Source organism: Nansenia antarctica (genome assembly GCF_963989245.1).
Source record: "Nansenia antarctica genome assembly, chromosome: 4".
NCBI classification, from domain to species: Eukaryota; Metazoa; Chordata; class Actinopteri; order Argentiniformes; family Microstomatidae; genus Nansenia; species Nansenia antarctica.
In genome coordinates this window covers 63,633,693-63,643,316 of record NC_137689.1, presented here as the reverse complement: position 1 = coordinate 63,643,316, position 9,624 = coordinate 63,633,693, and the positions used below count along the sequence as shown (strand labels likewise).

At 50.7% G+C, this 9,624-nt stretch overlaps 1 protein-coding gene across 1 annotated transcript in view; it reads left to right on the top strand.

Moving 5' to 3' along the window:
- LOC308156250 (A disintegrin and metalloproteinase with thrombospondin motifs 19-like) overlaps nucleotides 1–9,083 on the top strand; it is a gene marked incomplete at both ends in the record, with an annotated part of 56,864 nt that extends 47,781 nt beyond the window's left edge. The window contains 4 exons of the mRNA XM_080529598.1: nucleotides 691–895; nucleotides 3,123–3,275; nucleotides 4,409–4,586; nucleotides 8,932–9,083. Coding sequence (XP_080385724.1) covers nucleotides 691–895; nucleotides 3,123–3,275; nucleotides 4,409–4,586; nucleotides 8,932–9,083 — 688 coding nt within the window. The remainder of the gene's footprint in view (nucleotides 1–690; nucleotides 896–3,122; nucleotides 3,276–4,408; nucleotides 4,587–8,931) is intronic.
- Nucleotides 9,084–9,624: the final 541 nt, after the last annotated feature.

Sequence of the window (9,624 nt, the reverse complement as noted above, 5' to 3'; positions counted from 1 at the left end):
TGTGTGTGTGTGTGTGATGGGGGGGAAAGCGATAGGTCAGGGGGCCACGTCATGTTTCTGTAAGGGCCAGTAGACCTCCAGCTGGACCAGTCCTCTCCGGCTGCTCAACCCTGATGTCAGCCACCGAGGGGCGGGTTGGACAGACCGCATCTCTCCTCTCTCTCCAGGCTCTCTCCCTGGTGCCTCTGCCCCCAACATCTGTCTCCCAGATGGGGTAGCATCACAGCAAGCCAGCCTGGTAGCTCCCTCCAGGCCAGAAGGCCTGGACTCTGTTTATAGACCTCCATTAACACTGAGATGACACACACACACACACACACACACACACAAAGCCAAACACACACACACACACACACACACACACACACACACACACACACAGACTTTTGCAGTCCTGGGCTGGAGCTGATGTGTGTTAGAGAGGGCTGCTTGCCACATTGTTTATCCAAAGCAGGAGTTGGTTGTGGGGAGCAATTTTTTCTTTGCAATGTACAGTTTATGATGTGTGCAGAATGCATGTATTCTGATGTACTGTACCTACTCATTCCTAAATGTGTGTATATGTGTGTGTGTGTGTGTGTGGCTTTGTCTGTGTGTGTGTGTGTGTGTGTGTGTGTGTGTGTGTGTGTGTGTGTGTGTGTGTGCCTGCATGTGTGTGTGTGTGTGTGTATATCCTCTCCCCCCCTCCAGGTGGTTGATGACAGAGTGGACGTCATGCTCCCGTACCTGTGGTAAGGGCAGCCAGGGCAGGCAGGTGGCCTGCACCCTCCAGCTGGCCAACGGGACCCTGGTCCGGGCCAAAGACCGCGACTGTGTTGGGCCCAAGCCCCCCTCCGCCCAGCGCTGCGAGGGCCAGGACTGCCTCACCGTCTGGGAGGCCGGGGTGTGGTCCGAGGTAAGACCCCCCCCCACACACACACACACACACACAAACACACACATACACACTCACAGTCCTCTACAGGGGAGGCAGGGGGAGGTAGACATCGGAGGACGGGGCTCGTTGTAATGCGTGCGACAGAAGGAGGAATGGTATAAAAAAAAAGAAAATGACATTCCTCATGCCGTGCCATGCGTGACAATGAGCACGTCCTCCGATTCCTACCTCCCCCAGCCTCTCCTGACGGAGGCTGCAGACAGACAGGGCTGACACAATCACACTGAGATCCCTTTGACTTACCCACACACCTGCACATCACTGGCACTTCATTCCGCTGCCAACCTCTCTCTCCCTCTGTCCTCCTCTCTCTATCATTCTCTCTCTCTCCCTCTGTCCTCCTCTCCCTCTATTCTTCTCTCTCTCCATCCTCCTCTTTCTCCACCCTTCTCTCTCTCTATCATTATCTCACTCCTTCCCTCGCTCCATCCCTCTTTTTCACATTACTGGCTCCTTCGTTCTGCTGCCAACCTGCTCCCTATATCCTCCTCGCTTTCTACCCTCCTCTCCCTCTATCATTATCTCTCTCTACCCCCCTCTCACTCTCTCTCTCTCTATCATTATCTCTCTCCTTTCCTCACTGCATCCCTCCCTTTCACATCCTTGGCCTTGGTATTGGTGCCAGCCTCTCCCTCTGTCTTAGTTCTCTTGCTCTATCTCTCCCCCTCTCCTTTCTTTTCCTTCCTCCTTCCCTCCCTCCCCTTCTCCTCCTCTCCCTCTCTCCTTCCTTCTCTCCCTCCCTCCAAACTCCCTCCCAGGGGAGTTGTTGGCACCAGACTAAAGGAGGCAGAACTCGACCGTCTCTCTAACAGAATCGATAAGAAGAAAATCTCAATCTGCTTTCTTCTCATGTGGATCCAAATTCTTGTTTTTGAAGAGTTTTTCTTTTTCTCACACAGAACAGTTTTCTCTCTTTCTGTATTTCCTCCGCCTGAATGTGTTCATGGTGTTAGTGTGTGTGTACCTGTGTGTGTGTTCATAGTGTTAGTGTGTGTGTAGCTGTGTGTGTTCATGGTGTTAGCGTGTGTGTACCTGTGTGTGTGTGTGTTCATAGTGTTAGTGTGTGTGTAGCTGTGTGTAGGTGTAGGACAGCTGTAGGACTCACAGTGATCAATAATGAAGCGATCAATAACAAAGTGATCAATAGACCAATCAATGGATCAGCAGACAAAACAGACGCAAAAGCAGCAGACAGGTTGTCAGGCGCCTGAGAGAAAGTTCGGGATCAGCCATTTCTCCAAGAATATCCAAGAATATTTCATTCTCCGTCAGATTTAGCGTTAGCATTGATTGTTTTTTTTCTTATCATATTAGTAGACCCATAACAGGTTTTGGGTTTCAGCTCAACAGTTTCCATTTCTTCCAGGGCAGATGTGAGACCTTGACCACATAATGAGCTGTTTCTTCTCCCCGTCTTATCTCCCCCTGCGGACCACAGACTCCCCGGGTCCCAGGAGATAAGACATTAAGGAGTACCACTCTCTTCTAATCAGAGCTGGACACCTGCATATGCCCTCAGACTCACAGACCAGACTGTGTTCTGTTATCAAAATGTTCCCTACGCGGACTGGACCAAACCTGAACCACACTAAAACAGGACACGTTGTTCAACCCTGAATGAATGTATTCCTTCATCTAAACTAATGAATCCTCCTTTTCTACCATTTAAGTACATTTTCCTGTGGAGAATTATGTAAATGTTGCACCAAACACTGTCTCTCTACATCATCCCAAAACAAATCAAATCAAAGTAGTTTTATCATATATATAGAATACAGCCGTAGACGATACAATGAAATGCTTAGGGCACGCTAGTCTCCTAGTGTTCTCTCTTTGTGGGTCAGTGTGTGTGTCTGTGTTGTCTCTGTGTGTTTCAGTGTGTGTGTCAGTGTTCTCTCTGTGTTTCAGTGTGTGTGTCAGTGTTGTCTCTGTGTGTGTTTCAGTGTGTGTGTCAGTGTGTGTGTCAGTGTTCTCTCTGTGTTTCAGTGTGTGTGTTTCAGTGTGTGTGTCAGTGTGTGTGTCAGTGTTCTCTCTGTGTTTCAGTGTGTGTGTTTCAGTGTGTGTGTCAGTGTGTGTGTCAGTGTTCTCTCTGTGTTTCAATGTGTGTGTCAGTGTTCTCTCTGTGTGTGTCAGTGTTCTCTCTGTGTTTCAATGTGTGTGTCAGTGTTCTCTCTGTGTGTTTCAGTGTTCAGTGAAGTGTGGGAGGGGGGCACGCCATCGTCTGGTCAAGTGTACCAACCCCCGTAAGAAGTGTGACCTGACCACTCTGCCTCGCGACGTGGAGGAGTGTGAAGACTACTCCAAATGTTACCTCTGGAGGACCGGGGACTGGGCCAAGGTGAGCATCATACACACACACACACACACACACACACACACACAGTTCTATAGTAGTTCTACAGACCAGTTCTACAGTAGTTCTACAGACCAGAACAGTTCTACAGTTATTCAACAGTTATACAGTACCATAGGCCCACTAAGAGGCTTCATGCGGTTACCTGGCTGTCCTCTCCTGTGTGTCGGTCCAAGCCATGGTGGAAAGGTCTAAAGGAACCAGGTCAAGTGGAACAGCCTGTGGAAGCTGTCTTTGAACTGGGACCTTGTGTGTGTGTGTGTGTGTGTGTGTGTGTGTGTGTGTGTGTGTGTATGCGTGTGTGAATTGAAGGGGGGGTAATTGAGACATTTGTTTAGTATGTGCGAACTCTCTTTCTCTCTCTTCATGTTTACTGAACGGTGGCAATACCAATAATCCATGTGACCACTATTTAAACAGCTGCCTCAGATGGACCAGGGCTGAGGGGGTGGACCAGGGCTGAGGGGGAGGGGGGTGTTCCTCTCAGACCAGGGCTGAGGGGGAGGGGGGTGTTCCTCTCAGACCAGGGCTGAGGGGGAGGGGGTGTTCCTCTCAGACCAGGGCTGAGGGGGAGGGGGGTGTTCCTCTCTCTCTCTCTCCTCGGACAGGTTCTAAAGCCTGTGGTCCTTGCTCTCTCTGACATAAGGCTGCCATAAGGCTGTCAACATTGGCCTCATCTGATAGATCAGTCATAACACATACACACATAACACACACATACGTGCACACACACACACACACACACACACACACACACACACACACACACACACATTTCACTTGCACTGGTGCTTGGTATGATGCTGTGTGTTCCTGACATGTGTGTTGTATGTTCTGACATGTTTGTTGTGTTTTCTGACATGTGGCTTGTATGTTCTGACATGTTTGTTGTGTGTTCTGACATGTGGCTTGTATGTTCTGACATGTGTGTTGTGTTGACATGTGGCTTGTATGTTCTGACATGTGTGTTGTGTGTTCTGACATGTGTGTTGTGTGTTCTGACATGTGTGTTGTGTGTTCTGACATGTGTGTTGTGTGTTCTGACATGTGTGTTGTGTGTTCTGACATGTGTGTTGTGTGTTCTGACATGTGTGTTTTGTGTTGTGGTTTCTCCCTAGTGCTCTGTCACATGTGGTAAAGGCATGCAGTCACGCGTGATCCAGTGCATGCACAAGATCACGGGTCGCCACGGGAACGAGTGCTTTTCGTCAGAGAAGCCGGCAGCGTACCGGCCTTGTCATCAGCTGGCGTGCAACGAGAAGGTCAACGTCAACACCATCACCTCGCCACGCCTGGGTCAGTACCAGGTGACCCTCGTCACTACCCTAGTCACACAGAACTCAGAAACTGGTTGTTACCTTGAGTTGGAGAGTTATCTTCTAGTTTTTTGGTTGAATGGAATAGAATAGTATGGAATGGAATAGAATAGAATAGAATAGAATGCAATGGAATGGAATGGAATGGAATGGAATTGAATGGAATGCAATGGAATGCAATGGAATGGAATGGAATGGAATGCAATGGAATGGAATGGAATGGAATGGAATGGAATGGAATGGAATAGAATATAATAGAATGGTATGGAATGGAATGGAATGCAATGCAATGGAATGGAATGGAATGGAATGGAATGGAATGGAATGGAATGGAATGGAATGGAATGGAATGGAATGGAATGAAATGGAATAGAATGAAATAGAACTGAATGAAACAGAATAGAATGAAATAGAATGGTATGGAATGAAATCGAACTACCCAGGCCTTGCTGATGGCAGCGGTGGTGCCCTCTGAACAGGGTTCCCCAGACTCAGCCTGTATCATTACTACTGCTGCACATCTATCTGCTGTTGTCACTGAGTCAGCTGCTGGTCTGGCCTCATCATCCTACCATGTCTCTATGACCTCTATCAATCACACCTGTCTGTCTGTCTGCCTACCTATCTGCGTGTCTGTCTGTCTGTCTATTTGCCTGCCTGCCTGTCTCTCAGTGTAGCTCTGCCTGCCTGTCTGCCTGCCTGCCTGTCTGCCTGCCTGCCTGCCTGCCTGCCTGCCTGCCTGTCTGTCTGTCTGTCTGTCTGTCTGTCTGTCTGCCTGCCTGTCTGTCTGTCTGTCTGTAAGTGTGTTGAGTTCATGTGGAGCAGGTGTGAGGCTAGTCCATTCAGTGGTGAGGAGCGATGATGTGGAGAGTTTGGCCCTGGTGTTGGTGGTTTTGGCCCTGACAGCGGTGGCAGTAAGCAGGGCAAGGCGGAGGTTTCCTGCCTGGCAACAGCCAGCTAAACGTGCCATGTTGTGACGGCTTTAGGAGAAATATTATGTGCAACGCTCAAGCTGTGGGATTATGGCATTTATAATGACGCCTATTCACAAGAGTGCCAGACACACACACGCACACACAAACACACACACACACACACGCACACACGGACGCACACATGCATGCACACAAGCACACAAACACACACATACACACACACGCACACACATACACACGCACGTGCCTACACACACATACACCACAACCACAGAACAGCCTTTGCTGACCCCAGACACACTCCCGGATTTCTCCCTGCAGCGGATTTCACGGTTTGCACGTTCTCCCGTCCCCTTTCGCTCCTGCACTCCTCCTCCACCGCACACACACACACACACACACACACACACACACACACAGCACACACACACAGCACACACACACACACACACACACACACATAAACACAAAACAAACACACACACACACACACACAGATAGACACACACATATGCTCCACATCCCTGTGTTTGGGCCTAGATGGTTCCAGGCGACGGAGTCAGAATGTTAAGCCTTCTGGGAAGACAACGTGTAGTTTATCATCAATGCAGCTGGGGAAAAGCTGCTCAGAGAAGACTGGGGCTGGAGGGATGGCTGGGGATGGAGGGATGGAGGGCTGGGGATGGAGGGATGGGGATGGAGGGATGGAGGGCCGGGGATGGAGGGATGGCTGGGGATGGAGGGCTGGGGATGGAGGGATGGAGGGATGGAGGGCTGGGGATGGAGGGATGGAGGGCCAGGGATGGAGGGATGGAGGGCTGGGGATGGAGGGCTGGGGATGGAGGGATGGAGGGCTGGGGATGGAGGGATGGAGGGATGGAGGGCTGGGGATGGAGGGCTGGGGATGGAGGGATGGAGGGCTGGGGATGGAGGGCTGGGGGGCTGGGGAGGGAGGGCTGGAGGGATGGAGGGATGGAACCTGGGGTCTGGGTCTGGTCTGGGCTGGGTCTAGGCTAGGCTGGGCTGGGTCTAGGCTGGGCTGGGTCTAGACTGGGCTGGGTCTAGGCTGGGCTGGGTCTAGGCTGGGCTGGGTCTAGGCTGGGCTGGGTCTAGGCTGGGCTGGGTCTAGGCTGAGCTGGGTCCAGGCTGGGCTGGGTCTCGGCTGGGCTGGGTCTAGGCTGGGCTGGGTCTAGGCTGGGCTGGGTCTGGGCTGTAAGGGGTTATGGCATGATGTTTATAATGAGCGTATGGCGACTTGCATTCCCATTCTGAAGGAGAATAGATGCAGCTGGAGGGAGATGGCGGGGGCGGCGGGGGTGTGTGTGTCTGTACACAGACCAGGGAAGCTTTAAGCCCCCCCCCTCCTCCTACCCCCTCCACCCCACCCCCTTAAAACCTCCGCAGCTGGTTATGCTAAGCTTCTCCAGGAATCTGGAAAGTATGAACGTGTATGTGTGTGTGTTTGTGTGTGTGTATGTGTGTGTGTGTGTGTGTGTGTGTGTGCACGCCCCAAAGCCATAAGCCTCTCTCTCTTGCATTCATTCTCCACCACTTCTGCCATTCATTTGGACCCAGCTCATACGTACCTACAGTATCTACTCTGCTTCAGCGTTTGGAGGCGACTGATGGTCATTTAGAAACACCTCTATGACCAGTGTGCAACAACCATAGGCAGGGCGTGCGGGTAGGATACAGACGTATCAGTACAGTACATACCCAGCAACATAATTTACATCTCACCATGTCACATGTCAGGGACATAGACATCAATAGATAGGAACCAGGGGAGGCTAGTGGAGGTTGGAATCAGACAGACAGACAGACAGACAGACAGGCAGAAAGCCGGATGGACGGACGGGCAGACAGACAGGCAGGCAGACAGACAGACAGACAGACAGGCAGGCAGACAGGCAGTTTCCCATGATAACCCGGGGGATGGCTGAGACGTTGGAGCGGTGTGAGTTGTTTGACTAGATTGTCATGGCGATCTAATCCGCCCCAGAACGGCTGTTGTGTTGCCGTGGCGTCGTGTTTGTCTTGGTGGCGTCGATGCTTCACGCCATCGGCACGAAAGCAGAACGCCATCAAGACGGGAGACAGTGTTGTTAATCTACCCTCACGTTCCACTGCTGCAGCTGAACTGACAAGGCTATAGAATAGACTAGAGAGAGAGGGGGGGGGGTAAGAGAGAGAGGAGAGAGAGAGAGAGAGAGAGAGAGAGAGAGACAGACAGACAGACAGACAGACAGACAGAGAGAGAGAGAGAGAGAGAGAGAGAGAGAGAGAGAGAGAGAGAGAGAGAGAGAAAGTCAGTGAGAGAGAGAGAGAGAAAGTCAGAGAGAGAGAGAGAGAGAAAGTCAGAGAGAGAGAGATCTGTCTTGGTGGTCCCTGTGCGTCTTGTTGGCAGACAGTCATGTTTACAACTCCTAGTTTCACTACAAGCTCTCTCTCTAGTAAGTATGTCAACACAACGTCCAACCCTGCTCTACTCACGGCTACGCCAACGCAAACGCAACACCACAGGATGGACAGAATATCATGTTGTTTGTGTAAGAGAAAGAGAGAGAGAAAGAGAGAGAGAGAGAGAGAGAGAGAGAGAGAGAGAGAGAGAGAGAGAGAGAGAGAGAAAGATAGTGGCGTGTGTTGCAGAGAGACAGACAGTGAGTGAGTGCGAGAAAGTGTGTGTGTGTGTGTGTGTGTGTGTGTGTGTGTGTGTGTGTGTGTGTGTATGTGTGTCTGTCTCTCAGCAGTCCCATGCAGATGAAACGAGGCTATCCTCGTGACCTCTGACGACCTTTGAGTTGTTCATGTGCTGCACCAGTGGATGACTGAGGGTTTAAGGACAGATTTTACTGCAGTTTTACTACAGACAGAGGACGATTTATGGCACCAGATGATGGTGGACACGGTAGACCTGCAATGCCGGCTCTTTGAAGCGGTTTTGAGGAATAATGTGGAATTAACAGCTGCTTAACAAACGTCGCCATTCTCTGCCGGGCTGAGGCATTGCCACGGTTACAGTGTGTTGTTGGTGTCTGACAGAATGGTTTGTGTTGTTATGGCAGTCGTGCAGTGTGAGAATGACAGGGTGACAGTTTGACTCATCTCTTTCACGTTCATCATTCTTTCGCTCTTTGTGATGAAAGGAAATTTAACAGAGACGGGGATGTTACATTCTCACAATGTTACACTGACGCCCCCTGTTGGTGATAGACTGCAACAGTCATTTGAAGAGAGAATCCATTCCAGAACTGTGGTCAAAAGTCAACCAGAGACACAGTTGGAGCCATACTGACACTGAAGACACATCTTTTAGATTAAAACTCTCTCCCCTTCCTCTCCTCCCCTTCTCTTCTCCTCTCCTCCCCTCCTCCTCCTCTCCTCCTCTAGCTGCCCTGACGTTCAAGTGTCTCCAGGACCAATGGCCCGTGTACTGTAAGGTGATCCGTGAGAAGAACCTGTGCCAGGACATGCGTTGGTACCAGCGCTGCTGCGAGACCTGCCGGGACTTCTACGCCCAGAAGATGCAGCAGCGCAGCTGACCCTCCCCTCCCCTCCACCAGGGGGCGGCAGACTAACTGTCTACAGGTGTCCACGGTTCCTATTTATGGATGTATGTATATCAAGTGCACTTATACCAACACACACAGACACACGTGTGTACACGTGCATACACAAACACAAACACACAGACACACAAACACATATACGCACACACACACACAAACACACACACGGACGGACAGTTACAGGGCACACCAGTTTCAACCAGCGCCAGATTATAAGTACTGTACATGTGTGATCACAATGTCATGTTATTGGTTTAGAGAGTTCAAGTCTGTTTAAATGTATAGGAGGTGGTTCACATGCTTGCTTGGTGAGTAGCTCTGTCCGAGACCTGAAGACCTGAGTTAGCTCTCTGAGCTAAGTCCTAGTCGTGAGGTCTGAGGAGACCCAGGTTGGAGCCCAGTGTGTGGGGGTGGTTTGGTGAGCCATACTCGCTTGATGAGTCACCTTGCCTGAGCCCTAAAGACTCCTAGAGAATGCCTGGGCTATAGCTCAGTAGGCTAATGCAGTCTTGTG